The sequence below is a fragment of the Neurospora hispaniola genome (genome assembly GCF_033458365.1).
Source record: "Neurospora hispaniola strain FGSC 10403 chromosome Unknown B0T23scaffold_2, whole genome shotgun sequence".
NCBI classification, from domain to species: Eukaryota; Fungi; Ascomycota; class Sordariomycetes; order Sordariales; family Sordariaceae; genus Neurospora; species Neurospora hispaniola.
This window is the reverse complement of record NW_026944407.1, coordinates 4,939,595-4,955,546: the sequence shown is the minus strand read 5'-3', so window position 1 is coordinate 4,955,546 and position 15,952 is coordinate 4,939,595. Positions and strand designations below refer to the sequence as shown.

Genomic DNA, 15,952 nt, shown 5'->3' with positions numbered 1-15,952 from the left:
CAACGTTGCAGTGGTACCTGCTTCGAGTCAACACTGCTACTACCTACTACAGTAGGCACAGTATAGGGTTCCACGGCCGGCCTTTTACAGGACAGTCTTGGTGACGGGTAGACGCCCACTGCACCTAGGTAGTGACACTGTCCCCTCCTCCATCAGCAAATATCAATCAACATCACCACTCGATACGACATTGACCACCACCTCCTCTATCAATGGGACCTGCATTCAGCTTGTCTCGCATCGGGCCGTGATGATGACCATGATGCTGCTGCTGCTGACTGACTTGAGGAACTGCCCGTCAGCCAGGGTCCGGGTTTGGACTAGGTTGGTAGTGTATTCTAGTTTAGTGTACAAGCAGATTTGCTACTGCATAGGGGTCTCTGCACTACTTGTAGGTAGCGTGCTTGGCAGAATCCACACTGGTACAACTTTATACTGATGGTCGACGGGGGAGAAGGGGTTCTGGAAGGTCATAACAGATGACTCTATCCAGATACCGAAATGGTCAATTGACTCCAATTCCATGCCTACGCTTGGACATGTGTCAAAATAGAGCCAGATTGACGAGTCCATAATCTTATCTCGTTAATAGTGTGTGTAAACATAGGTGGAAGAGCAAGTCTGCAAGCAGCGAGGCATGGAAGAATGGAATGCAGACGCCAGGGGAAAGAGGGGAACTTGGGTGATCATGGTGGTACTGTACCAAAGGACCCCTGGTCAGAGACGGGATTGAAGATTGGTGGTTCCTGTTTTTTTTTTTTTTTTCTTCTTCTTTTTCCGCTTCTTCTTCAGATTCGCGACCTTCATTCAACCTTCAGTATTGACTCGCAGACCTCCATCTCATCCCGCCCAGGAATCTGCATATCGACACGTCGTCACTAGCCTCATGCCCTGACATCCATCTCTCGGGCTGGCATGCTACCCCAAGTCAAGTAAAGTGGTATTCAGGGTGCTGTAGTCTAGACAGGACATCCTGGTGCACAAAAGGTACCCAGTAGCCCCTGGCCTGTGTGTCTGTGTCTGTGTCTGTGCATGGCCGGGATGATATCGACATTTTAGAGAGTACCTAAGGAACCGCCCGTTCCTAACACCGACCGCCTGTTACGTACTATCGACACTTCAGTTCCTCTGACGACAAAAACAAGAACTGAACTGAACTGAGCTCGCCCCCATCCCAAGTTACCCCCTCCTTCAGCTCAGCTCTTTCCCGTCCCGCGTTTTCCATACCGCGAACAAGACTGGACAGGGGGGCAGACGGGTGCAAAACTCGTCACCGTGTAGGATCAGAGCAGAGCAAAGAGGTGAATCCAGAGCTGAGTGGGCAGCCGTCACGGTACTATACCGCCTTCCACATCTTCAAGGAGAAACGGGGAAAAAAAGTCACAAAAAGTCATAACCGTACTGCCCTTAAAGAAAAGGAGACAAAACGTAATGGATCACGGCAGCATCCGGATCCAAGAAGAGGAGGAGAAGGCTGCTTCAACTACTAATCTTCATACTTTGGCCCACGAGCTTGGTGGTGGTTCAGGTTCCCGTCGTCATATTACCCGCTCAAAGTCTCAGTCACAGTACAAGCATCACCACCACCACAACTACCATTCCTCTCTAGACAATCTTGACCGTCGAGCCCCAGACTTGTACCGGTACCTCGAGGCCAAACCACCCCACGACGGCCACCACCCACACCACCACCACCACCACACCCGTCCACCACCACGCCGCCGTGATTTCCACCAACAGGACCACGGCTCATACTTCCCCGAACACTCCAGTCCCACGCACCCGTCTGCGCCTGCGCCCGCGCCCGCACTAGACTTTGAGGCCCGACCCAGTCACTTGGCCAGCCCGTCAGCCAGTTATACCAGCTATTCAGCGAGTCGACTAACAAGTCCCTTGGCCAGCCCTCGACTAACAAGTCCAGCGCAAAGTCCCCTGGCCACCAGTCCGTCTGCCTCTGCCCACAGCCTCAGCCAAAGGTTTCCATTTGCTTCCCATGCCGCCGCCGCCCATCATCTCCAGGCCTTTGCCGCCAATCCGCGAGTTTCCGGGTCGCTAAACCTGCAACCAGACGACTATTATCGTAGCTTTGGAACAAGTGATGCCGCCGTCGTAACAAGCAGGACTGCGGATCCAATCAAAAAGAGTACCTTGGCACCTACCTCAGTCCAACAGCAACAGCAACAACAACAACAACAAACGCTTCCCCCATCCACCTCTCCAGGGTCACCTTCGAATGGGGCCCTAAAGCCATCCGCCTTGCCTGCTGCTGCTGCTGCTGCTTCCGCTGCTGCTGCTGGCACCACCAAAATGTCCGGAAGCAGCCGTAGTACACATACTAATCCACAAACACCCAGCGGTGCTCGATCGGGACTCCGCTCAGCATCGAATCCCGTCGACGATCGCCTTGGCAGCAATGCCAGGCCGGCGCTGACAACAGCTAATTCGTATGGCACACAAGGTGGGGCTCACCCGCCCAGCGTCAAGGACCTCAAGAAGATGTTCGACCAAACAGGGACATCCCACAATACCAATCTCCCAAGCCAGCGAAGACAGCCGAGACCCTCGAGAGACCAGACTACTTCCACCATATCCTCCTCCTCCTCCACCACCGCTTCCGCTTCCCCAATCAAGGGTCCATCTCCCAGTGTTGGCGCCCGAGTTGCCTCCTATTCGGCGGCACGGTCCAGGAATACCACGACGACGACAAGGACGACGACGACGACGACGACGACGACGACGACGACTTCTCCCGCGACAGCGACAGGGACATCTTCGAGAGCGACATCGATACGACGAACGCGACAAGACCCAACCAACAATAGCCCATCCCAAACATACCGATCCCGATCCAGAAGTATACCGCGACCGCGACCGCGACCCAAACTCTCGACCGACGACCGAATAACAGATCGCAACTCCCAATCGTTCGCAAACCGAATCAGCAAGCCTCGGAATAATAACAACAGCAACGGTGGAGCTGCCGCAAACGGCCCGGCATCCAGGTCGCTGCCGCAGCTGTCCCCCACCACCGGATTGCCGTTACAATCCTTGTCGCGATCGAATGGGCTGCTCTTTGGCGAGATCCTGCCCGACGAACAAGACTCGGTCACGGCTGGGTTTGGCATCCAAGGCCACCACCTAGAAGGGGCTCGTCCCCGGCGGACTTCCGAGTCGTCCAGCATACATGACCTCACCATGTCCGGACCCCGCCTGCGAAGCTCCTCTCACTCGGATACTATGGGAGATATGGAGCCCTCGTCTCCAACTGACTGGTACCGCGGGGCGGCCTCTGCGCTGCCTACTACAGATAATCTGGCTAGGGTAGCAAAGAACCACTCTAGAGCCCAGAGCGATGTCGTTGTCTCATACGCGTCCACCAAACAACCCTTGTCCACCAGCCATACCCGGTCCGGCCGTGGCACTGCGACAACGACAACAAGTAGCAGCAGCAGGGCGACCAACACGGGCCGGACCACCCCTTCCACACCGACCACGCCCCTATCCTCCACCTCGCGCCTCCCCGTCATGGTGAAAAGGGCTAGTATTTCAGAGAGCCACGGAAGAAGCAGCCCGGTGTCCACGCGATCCAACTCCCCCGTCGCCGCACTAAAATATGGACCAACCCCTACCAGCGGAAGATCGTCCCGCCAGCAGCATGGGACACCAGTCTCAAGGGCTAAAACACCTGCCACCCGTTCGCATACCCCTACCACGCCCGCGACCACCACCACAACCGCCAAGCGCCTCCAGACCTCGAATCGAAAGGCTGCTCCGACCAACATTGCGACTCCCAACAATAATAACGGCCGGCTCAACGCCTATGTGTCTGTGCCCGCTCCCAAACTCTCTCCTTCGCTGCGAAGCTCGCGACCCCGGCAGTCCGTGGCCACTGCTTCGACCGCGGCTTCCCGGATGAGATGCTCCACCGACCGACCGCCGTCCCCCGACAAGTCGAACCGCCGGGCTGGATCAAAGGCCGACAACGCTGCCACCATTCGACGACGAAAGCTGTCCGTAGGACCCATCGATTTCGCCCAACGACGAGAGACGATCAAGCTTGCCTACAGCAGAACCATCAAGGACCAACAAGCCAAGGAGGCCAGGGAGACTGCGGCGGCGGACAAGCGCAAGATGGACTTGGATACTGTCACCCGCGCCGAGGCCAAGGCGGAAGCTGCCGCTCTTGCTGCAGCGCCATCAAGCAAATCGTCCGATTCAGTAGACCGAGGAGAAGCAGCAGCAGCAGCAGCAGCAACAGCAGGGAGACATACAGACAAGAAGGGGCTTGAAGAGCCTCTCAAGCTTATTACCAACCTACCCATAATACAGACACCGGCGCAACCACCTGCGAGCAATGGCCGTGATTCACCAACGTTAGGAATACCAGGAGGCTTTGTCGATAGTGACGACGAGCTCGATGTTCCAATACCGCAATCAGCCATATCCGTTGCTACCGCAGTGACCGAGTTCGATGAGGAAGCGCAAACAGAGCCACCACGGCCCGAGAATTTCGCAGCGATTGACTATGCCTTGGGAAATATCGTCATAGACCATCAGCCACCAAGTCCACGAACCCATGAACCGCCAGCCCCGACGCCTCCATTGGCGTCACCTTTGGCGGCACCCCAAAGCAAGCGGTTATCCTATCATTCTCCATTTGACGACGATGACGATGTGGACGACGACGATGATGTGTCTATCGAGATTGCGCTGGATACGTCCGTGCAGCAACAGCAGCAGAAGCAGCAGCCCTCGCAGCAACAGACGCCGACTCGGGAGGATTTCACCACGACCGAGCCAACCACGGGTCCTGCGCAGCAGCAGCAGCCAGATGCAGACGAATACGTGCTCCAACCGTATACATTTTCATCCCAAAATTACGAAACAACGGTCACGATATTGGGCCCCGAAAATGATTTTAGACCGTTGTACAAGGACCAAGCTCGTGACACGAGGCCTCCATCCGGTCTGCACCATGCAGACGAGCCGCCGCTGAATGAGACATTGGGAGCCACTGCTGCTGCCGGCCCTGGGCAATCCCATCCCCAGCACCAGAAGCACCAGCGCGAAGAGTCCCGGGTCTCCGAGGCCGATAACCTGGAGCGCCTCGAGGATTTTTATATTGGTCCGCATCTACGTGACAACATTGCCAGCCTGCGGGATTCGACCTTGACGTTATCCGACAACGATGACCCATATGATGCCCATCCCTCCTCCGCAGCAGAGTACCAGCAAACACTTGACAGCTCACACTCCAACGGGCTGGCCGTACCTGCCTACTTGTCACCTGGTAACCGCCTCAGTCAGCACTCAGCCTGGACTGACTTTTCCTTTGGAAGCGATGATCAGAATGCTGCTGCTCTAGATAATCAGGACCCGCGTGCATCACGGATATTCAAACAGCCAACGGAATCCGAGCTACCCGTGTCGTATAATAATAACTTTGCCAGGAATCGATCAAGCTTACGGCGTCCGCCACCACCAAGTCCGGAAATATCACCACTTGACAAGCCGCCACGAGCATCTTCATCCTCCATGCTGGCTGACAAGGTCGACCCGCGGCAATCGTCAGACCTTGATAGGGACAATTCCGCTGTCCAAAGGAGGATACCACTAGTGTCGCATCAGACAGCCCCTGTTCGCCCATCAGTAAATAACTATGATGATTTAGACGAGAGTACCTACGAAGTGCTCTCCCGGCCCAACAGTTATCCACATGTACAGGATGATGAGGAGTTTGGAACTGCCATCATCTCATCTCCACCATCAGCCGGCCTATTTTCTTTCGAGACAGTCGATCAGTCACAGCTTTCCCGTACCGAAAGCAAAAGCTTATCGTCGGAAGCCACAGATAACTTGACACAGGAGCAGAAACGACTCCGGCAGCGGCAGATGGTCATCCGCGAGCTGATTGATACCGAAGAGATCTTTGTTCGGGATATGAGCGTTGTGGAGGAAATTTACAAGGGTACGGCAGAGGCATGTCCTCAACTTGATTCCAAGACGATCAAGCTTATTTTCCGGAACACCGACGACATCATTGCCTTTCACGCTACCTTCCTTGCTCAGCTGAGGGATGGGGTCGCAAGTGTCTATCAACCCAAGGGGAGAAAGTCACCTACTTTTGCACATGAGGCGTCGTTAAAGGAAACGGACACGACCACTCTTGCGTCTACCAACTCCTCCGGCGGGGCCTCGAACAAGCCGGAATTGGATGATGATAAGGATCGCCAGACCAGCCTCGGACCTCTCTTCATCAAGAACATCGACCAGCTCAAGGCCGTCCACGAAGTCTATCTCCGAACCAGTGATCTTTCTGCCAAACGTCTGATTCAAATCCAGGAGGACGATGCCGTCAAGGTGTGGCTGAACGAGTGCAGCGAGGGTGCCAAGGAACTCACAGCAGCCTGGAGTTTGGATTCCCTTTTGATCAAGCCCATGCAGAGGTTGACCAAGTACCCCGATATCATTGCTCATCTTCTCAAGTACACCCCAGAAGATCATCCCGACCGGGATGCACTTGTCAGTGCCAAATCCACCGTGATCAGCGCCATTGATGAGATCAACAGGACCAAGAGGAACTTTGAGCTTGTCGGCCAGATTGTCGGCAACCGGAAGCGCAAGGAGTCGGACGTTCGAGCTGGTCTGGCCAGGGCCTTTGGCAAGCGTGTCGATAAGCTACAAGGAGCAAGCAATCGGGCACCAGAAGACGAAGAATATGCCAAACTTCATGAGCGATTCGGTGACGAGTTCCTCAGATTGCAGGTGGTGCTTCGCGATGTCGAGTTCTACACCCGAAGCGCCTCCACCTACGTCCACGAATTTCTTCAGTACGTAACCGCCATGGAGCTGGTTATGCGCCTGCAGCCATCGAGAGATTACGCCCACATCGAAAGCCGATGGGTCCAGTTTAGTGTCTCTATGAGGGACATGGAGAAAATCCTGGACAAACATCTAACCGACGTTCGCAAACAAGTTATCGAGCCGTTTGAGCAGGTCATCAAATGTTACCAAAATCCTGGTCTAGCCATCAAGAAGCGAGCCAAGCGCCGTCTCGACTACGAGCGCTACATGCAGCTCAAAGCCAACGGCAAGAAGATCGACAAGACGCTCGCCGAGGCCGTCGAACAGTACGAAGCCCTCGATGATACGCTCAAGAAGGAACTGCCCAAACTTTCTGCACTGACCGCCGAAATTGGTAGGATTTGTCTCGCCAAGTTCGTCGACATTCAAGCGGCATGGTACTCGACCTGGACAGAAAAAGTCAAGGCCCCCCTCGCCGACTTCGACCACACCCCCGACATTCCGGAAATCGTCCAGGTCTTCGATCGAGATTTCAAGGAGCAAGTCGAGCGGGCAAGACAGCTCGTCATTCTCAACCCTGTTTCGCTGAGAGGTAGGACCTCCCAGTCGACGTCGGATGACATTGGCTCCGGCTCCATTCTGACCAAGACTCGATCTCGTCCTACTGAGCTGCTCACCCCGAGAGGTCGTGGCCTGTCCATCAACAGCGATTATGTCCCGACCCTGCCGACTCCCGATCTGTCTGGAAGATTTGACCTTTCTCCTACCGGCACTGGTTCGGCGTTGCCTAGCCCGGGGCAGTATTATCGGGATTATTACTCCGGGTTGTTCAATGGCCATCACTCGAGGGGCAACTCGGCGGCTCCGCTCAGTCCGGCGGATCCCTCGTCGTCTTCGGCACCGAGGTCGGTACCTGCTACGCACGCTACTTCTACCACGGGTGGCTATTCCACTACTCGTCCTACAACTGGTCGTAGCTTCGACTCGGGCAGTCTGCCTCGTCAATCCACCGATTCTTACTCTGCTCAATCCGCCTCCGGCACTCACCACACCAGCCACGGCCATGGAGTCGCCCACTCAGGCCACACCCTCTCCCGTCGGGGATCCTACACCTCTTCCCACCACAACTACGCCACCAGCGAACCGCGTCGCCAATCCGGTCTCTTCCACTCTGCGCTACCAATGGACGACGCAGATGAAGTTGATGGGCACCCTGAACTGGAAGCTGGTCCCAGCAATTCTAACCATCATTATGAGATGCAAACTTCGAATGGTGGCGCAGGCATGTTCATCTCGGCGGAAGCTGCGGCCGAGGCCAATGTCATGTGGTTGGCTGCTAGTCTGTTTGAGTTCAATATTGAGACTACCAAGCATGAGGGCGGGTATCCTTATTTGACTTATCAAGCTGGGGAGGTACGTTATCATTCTTTTTTTTTTTTTTTTTTTTTTTTTTTTTTTTTTTTTTCTTCCCCCATCTCTTTCTGTGCTGGGATTTTGGGGAGTTGGATACCCGCTGCGCTCGGCCTTTTTTTTTTTTTTTTTTTTTTCTCATTTTGCTCGCTTCGCTCGAATTCACCCTCTCCCACTCGTACTCCTTCTCCCCTCTTCGCCTCGCTTAATATTTCCAAGAATCAAAACCAATGACTGACAAATACCGTGTTGCAACAGATCTTTGACGTAGTCGCCGAAAAGGGTGAGCTCTGGCTGGCCAAGAACCAAGATGATCCCACCAACGTCATCGGCTGGATCTGGAGCAAGCATTTCGCCAAGCTGGCGGAGTAGCAAGTCGCTGGTTTTGAGGTTATGATTGCTAATGCTCGGGGAAGGGCGGAGAGGGGGAGGACAAGTCGGGAGGATAGGAGGAGGACGGACGATACCTCCAGGGATCAATAAGGATAAGGATAAGGATAATGATGAATAAGGTCCAAGGAGAAGGGGGAAGGAAGGAGGAAGAGAAATGTGACTGACTAAGAAGAAGAAAGATGATTGATACCTAGGGATTATTCTGGCGGGTGGTTTTTTTTTTTTTTTTTTTTTTTTTTTGATTCTGCTTCTGCTTCTGCTTCGTCCACTACTGCTTGTCTAATAAGCGGGTGACAGTTCTTATTATTAGGTACCTACTTTTGGGCTCGAGTGCGCGAGCCAACCTTGTGTGTGCGCTCTTTTTTTTTTTTTTTTTTGACTTCTCTTCGACGGAGATATTCTTCTTTGCTTTCGGCAATTTTTTTTTTTATTTTTTTTTCTTATCATCAAGCCTGGCGTTTAGAGAGACATTGTTATTCACCAATTCCCCTTTTGTTTTCACTCATAAACTTGATAAGCACGAGCAATAAAAAAAAAAAAAAAGAAAAAAAAACAGGTTTCGGTATAAATTAAGGGACTAACAGACGGGTTTGGCGGAATGGATGGATGGACTAACTGTCAGGAGGCTAAGAGCCCGTGCATAGAAGCACCTTAGCGGCTGCTACTCCCCTTCGTCAACTGAAGCGTAGGATCATTTACAATAACGCCTACATCGGGTCGGGCTCGCGGGAAGGATAATCCGGCACCGCGCCGAGGCGCTAGACTAGTATAAGGCTCTATAATACTCGTTAGCGGATGAATAGAGTTTGTATAGGTATAAAAGAGGTTTAACAGAGCGTATTTCATTATAATCGGTAGCTATTAATATATCTTTAAATTAATCCCTAATTTACCGTCCCCTACGTACGGCTACAATTATAGTTACTTTAACCTACCTTTCGCCTATATTCCTAATAAATTGATAATTCTTCCTCCGGGAATTAAACTAATACTATTAAAATATATATACGTAGCGGTTAGTTTATCTTTCGTACCGTTAAGGCTATTCTTCGTCCCTTTCGTACTACTACCCCTATAATTATTATAATTAAGATAATCTAACCCCCTCCGCCCTTATTGTAATAATACTAGTCTACCGTGGAGTCCGTCGAAGAAGATAGTAACGAAAACTACCCCCTTATATTGCCCCGGGCTCCCCGTTCGTACCCTTAAACTTCGGAAGCCGATAAGTTCGTGCGTAAATAGTAATTATTCAAATTTTAATTCGCTATAATTAAGTTCCTCCTTAATTACCTCTCTTCGTATATATCCTAGTAGGAGTAGTTTACGTTTGTAAGCCTTATTAAATAAAATTTAGTAGGAAATTACCCCTCTATCTTTATTAGGTTCTATTATTAGAATTACCTCTTTTATAACTAAATTTGTATTTCTATTATATTTCCCTTTATTACCCCTTCGTCGGCGGCCGTTATTATAATTACCCCTTTACTAATTGTAGCTATATTAGTCTATATTAAATACTATTTTAAATATAATATTATTAAATTTACCGGCGAAAATTTCTTATAATTGCGGAACTACTTCTATAATATTAATATATACTTTTAGGAATACTCCTATATTTCCCTTTCGTTCGCTATTAATTATATTAAGGGTAATCCTAAGAATATATAAATTAAATATATATTAGTTCTTTATAGTAAACTTAATTATAATACTATTCGTAATACGCTTATATAGAGCGACCTCCGTACTTTCTTAGAGATTAAATATAATAGTAATATTTAGGCTATTAAATAATCCGTTCTCAATAAATTCGAATATATATAGTAAAATATTTTAGAAACCGTTTGTACCTTTTATAATCGCTATTATACTAAAGAATTCAATTTATTATACAATTAACCGGAATATACTTAGATTGTTATTTAAATTAATTAATTATACCCTCTCTTTAAATAAAGTATCCTCTCGACGGCTAGTATTAATATAATAAATAAAATAATAGTATATGCAAAACGGTTAGAAGGCCTAGAAAATATTAAACTGTCTATATCGTATTGTTAATACTAAGTATCTTTAGGGTATAATTTATTATTTTCTTTATTTTCGTACTTTCCTACCCCTTCTTCGAATATCCTTTTTTAATTATCTTGTAATAATAACCCTTCCGATTTTCCTTATTACCCCCCTATTACTTTTTAAATAAATTCTAATTTTATTTATTCCCTTTATTATTAGAAAAGCTATATATATAATTAGTGTACCTAATTGAAATTACCGAATATTTATTATAAATATAATATAATAGGCTATTTTATAGCGGCGTACCCGAACTGAGCCTATTACAATTACGATTAGGTCGGCTATTTAGTATGGAATTACCCTATCCTTGTAGGTGCCCCTTTATACGGAGTGAATGCTAAACTGATTGTAGTTAGAATAGTAATTATAATTGTTTAGGATAATATAGGTGGATTGTAAATATATTTAGAGACGAGGTTATTAATAAAGATTTATAGAGATTGGCGGAATATACGAAGGTTAATAGATTCGGGCGTGGAATTAAATTTAATTAGTAGGTATTTATTCCTATTGAATACGAAAATTAATTCGGTACCCTATTATTTTATTAATTTTTCCCTCCGGCTTATTCCTATATATAGTATAATTATTTATTTTATTAGAATATATAATTTTTATAGTATTAAATGGACGAAGTGAATTACGTTTATTATAATTAAATTCTTAATTATAGAAGTTATTTTTAGTTACTCCTAATTTTGTAAGTAGAATTCTAATATTAATTAGCGGTAATAGTCGTTTCAATTTCGTATTGAGGCTGGTAATTTCGTATTAAGTATAGTACTAGCGAAGGAAATATATAATATTATAACCGTCCTAATAGGGCTATAATAGGATTTAATTCTATTATTAGACTTTCGGGAAATAGTAAAGGTAAAAGAGGGTTTCCGCCCTCCCGTATATACGAATATCCTATTCGAAATCCCCTCTTCTTTAGCGTTAGAATTTATAACCCTATCTATTATAGTAGAGTCGGCCGAATTGCCTCTAGTCCTTACCCCCCCAGTAAAGGTTTTTCGAATAGTATTTAATAGTATTTACCCTACCCTAGTACTCCCTATAGAATTAGCGCCGCCGTAACCCTTAAAATTACTAAAGGGAATAGAAGGCGAGCCCGCTATCCCCGAATTAATTATTCCGCTGGAATATAAAGAATTCCAATCGGTATTTAAAGCTTCGGTTATACCCTTATTTTAATATAACCGGTTAAAATATTATATTAATTTAATCGAAGGGGAATTAGCGCTTTAGGGATTAATTTATATATTAAACGTTAAAGAATTAGAAGTATTATATAAATAATTAGCGGAAATACTTTAGAAGGGATAAATTCGTCCTTTTATTAATTTAATGGGCGTTTCTATTATCTTTATTCTAAAGAAGGGTAGAAAATTAAAGTTCTATATTGATTTTAGGGTATTAAATAAAGTTATAAAGAAGAATTAGATAGTGTTACCCTTTATTTAAGAAAGTTTAAATCGGTTATTATTAGCTAAAGTCTTTATAAAATTGGATTTAAAGGATGCGTATTATAGAATTCGGATTTAAAAGGGAGATAAAGAGAAGATGGTATTTCGTATAAAGTACAGGCACTATAAATTCTTAATTATACTGATAGGATTAGCGAATGTGCTAGCGATATTTTAAGTATACATTAATAATATATTAGCGGGGCTAATAGATATAATATATATTACTTACTTTAATAATATCCTAATTTATAGTAAAAACGAAGAAGACTACGTTAATTATATTAAGGAAGTCCTTTAATAGTTATAAGATTATAATTTCTATGTAAATTTAGGTAAATACGAATTTTATATAAAGCGAGTATCGTTCTTAGAATATATTGTTTCCTTAGAAAGTATAGTAATAGATTTAGAAAGGGTAGTAGCAATAGTAGAATAGGAGGTTCTAGCGAGCGTTTATAATATCTAGATCTTCTTAGGGTTTATAGGATTCTATCGATACTTTGTAATATTATATTCTAAAGTAATTATACCCCTAATAGAATTATTAAAGGGGGATAAATGGAGGCTATTCGAATTTATAAGGGAAGCGGAAGAAATATTCGTAGAATTTAAAAAACGGTTCTAGGAAACTCCTATATTATACTATTTCGATCTAATATTATAAATTCGAATAGAGACGGATATATTGGACTTTATAATTAGGGCGGTTCTTATATAACTATATAATAATAGATAGTACCCGGTAGTTTTCTTTTCGAAGAAGAAATCGTTAGAGGAAATTAGGTATAGGGTTAGGGATAGAGAACTATTAATAATTGTAGGAGCGTTAAAAGTATAGAAATAATATTTATTATATATAAATAAACTATTCCTAATAATTATAAATTATTTAAACCTATAGTATTTTTGAGAAAAGGAGCGGGCTAGTACAAAATAAAATCGGTAGGTATTAGAATTAATAGTATATAATTTTAGGATTAAATATCGTCCGAGAAAATTGAATCTAGTAAATAGGCTATTGAAGAAGCTGTAATTATAAAGAGAAGAATAGGAGGTAGGGGGCAATTACTTATTAATAAAAATTATTAAAGGGGGCGAAGAAAAGGGTTGGACGATAAAAGAAAGTTGGGTAGTAAGGGTGCTAGTAAAATGGATAATTTTAATTAGAAAAGAGATTTAGAGGACGGTAATAGAAGAGAGGGAATGGCGATAGAATATAAATGAAATAGAAGAGGGTTGGGCGTTAGAGGACGAAAGGGTCGAATTGTAGGAAGAAAAGTAGAATTTGTAAGGGGAGGGTAAATTAAGTAGGGAGGAAAAGAAGCGAAAGGGAATTGAAAGTAATAGTGGAAAGGATGGAATAATAAGGAAGAGGGTGAGGTTTATAGGCGAAGCTATTATTAAATTAGGGAGGGAAGACGAAAGTATTATTATAGGAAATATAGGTAGGTATATAGTAGTAGTAAAGGTGTAGAAGGATAAAGAGTAATTATTATTATTAGAATAGTAATTATTAGAAGTATAGAAGGAGGATTTATTTATTATTAAGGAAATATAGAAGAATAGCGAAGGGAGGAGATGGGTAAAAAATTAGAAGATAGGGGAAGACGGAATTCTATAATATTAATATTAAATCTATATTCTAGAACGGATGTAGGTTGAATTATTCTATACTTATTATAATATAGTAATAATAAAATACCTAGGCTAAAGGAAGATATTAAAATATATTAATTAATTCTATTATTAGCCTACTATTACAATTGATATTGAATTATATATTTACGAATATTTAGTGTACTAGAAGGCTAAATTTCGTAATTACTAATTATATAGGCTATTAGGGTCGTTACCTATCCCTACTATCCTTTAGTAAGATATTTTATACGACTTTATTACCGGAGTACTAAAATTATTCGACCCTATATTTAATTAGATTTATAATATAATCCTTATTATTATTGACCGTTTTATTAAATATACTTTATATATTCCTATACAAAAGACAATCGACGTTTAATAATTTGCGTTCCTCTTCTAGTAAAACGTTTTCTAGTAATTTAGCTTCCTGGATTTGATTGTATTGGATAGAGGCAGCCTTTTTATAAGCTAATTTTAGAAGACTTATTGCGAACTCTTAAATATTTGTAAACGCTTTAATACGGCCTAATACCCCTAAATAGATAGATAAATAAAAAAGTAAAACTAGAACTTGGAATTATACTTCTAAATCTTCTATAATATAAAGTAAGTCGATTAGGCCGAAAAAATTATATTAGCGTAATAGACGTATAATAATTATTTTTATACTACTATTAGAAAGTCCCCTTTAGAGCTACTCTTTAGGTATTATTTTTAGGGACTAGCGGACCCGGAGCGAAAGTAAAGGACGGTCCTTTTAATAGCAATTACTAATTAAATTAATAAATTACTTCGCGGGCGGTTAGAAGTTGTAGTAGCTTTAGAGGTTATTAATTAGGGGTATGCGAAATAATATAATAAAATTCGAAAGTTAAAGGAGTTCGATATTAGAAATTAGATTTTATTTAATATAAAATATATTAAATAATACCGCTTAAATACTAAATTAATAAATAAATTTTTAGGACCCTTCTAAATTATTAAAATTATTAAAGAAAAGAAGATAGTATACCAATTTGTACTCCCCATATATTACCAAATCTACCTAATATTCCCTATTACTCTACTAAAACTATATTATAGGGATCCTACTGCGGCAATACTGCGAGGGGAAGTTGTAAATATTGAGGAAGATAATATTTAATATAAAATTAAGGTAATTGCGAAGTATTATAAATCCGATCGCTAATGTTAATTCTAGGTTAAATAGAAGGGGTATCCGGATAATGAAAATTCGTAGGTTTTATAAAAGGATATAAATTACCTAAACCTTTTTAAGGAATATAAAGTTAGGGAGATATAGCGGTGGCGTATTAGCGGCAGGCTAATTACTAAGTTAATAAGGGTTAATTAAATAGTAGGAGGAGAATAGTAATTGTTTGGAGATTTAGAGCAGAGATATAAAATATAAATGTAAATTATAAAGTAGAAATATAAAATGTAAATGTAAAATATAAAATGTAAATGCAAGACGCGGATATAAAATATAAGACGTAAATATAAAATATAGATATAAAACGTAAAATATAGATGTAAAATGTAAGTGTAAAACGTAAGATGTAGACGTAAGATGTAGATGTGAGATGTAGGCGGGAGATATAAAACGCAAATGTAAAATGTAGATATAAAATGTAAAACGTAAATGCAAAATATAAATGTAAGACGTAAAATATAAATGTAAAACGTAAATATAAGACGTAAGATGTAGATATAAGATATAAATATAAAATGTAAATATAAGGTGTAAAGTAGGGAAGTGAAAATAGAAATGTAAGGTGGAGATGTAAAGTAGAAACGTTAGAGGGGATGAGAAATGGGAAGGGAAGGTAGTTTAATTTAATATAGGATATTAATAAAGCGTTAGGTAAAATATAGCCTATATTTTCTATTATTATTCTAAACGAAAAAATCTTTAGCGGTGTCCGTTATTATTAATATAAGATTAAAATTTATAATTTTAGGAGGAATATTCCCGTATACTATTGTACCTATTAATAATATTTATAGATACTACCTTATATTATTTATTTATAATCCTCCCTTATAAATTTTAGTAATTTATTTAATTTCCTATTTATAAACATTAACCTCCTATTAACTATCTAATACTAAGGACCCTAATTATAATTAAGGGAGGGGGTAATATA

At 43.2% G+C, this 15,952-nt stretch overlaps 1 protein-coding gene across 1 annotated transcript; it reads left to right on the top strand.

Moving 5' to 3' along the window:
- Nucleotides 1-1,431: 1,431 nt before the first annotated feature.
- On the top strand, nucleotides 1,432-8,815 carry B0T23DRAFT_354517 (uncharacterized protein; the record flags this gene model as incomplete). Its single annotated transcript, XM_062836129.1, has 3 exons — nucleotides 1,432-2,681; nucleotides 2,967-8,217; nucleotides 8,473-8,815. The coding sequence occupies 3 exons, from the start codon at nucleotides 1,432-1,434 to the stop codon at nucleotides 8,584-8,586; spliced, it is 6,615 nt and encodes a 2,204-aa protein (XP_062696237.1). The 3' UTR covers nucleotides 8,587-8,815.
- Between the last annotated feature and the right edge of the window lie 7,137 nt (nucleotides 8,816-15,952).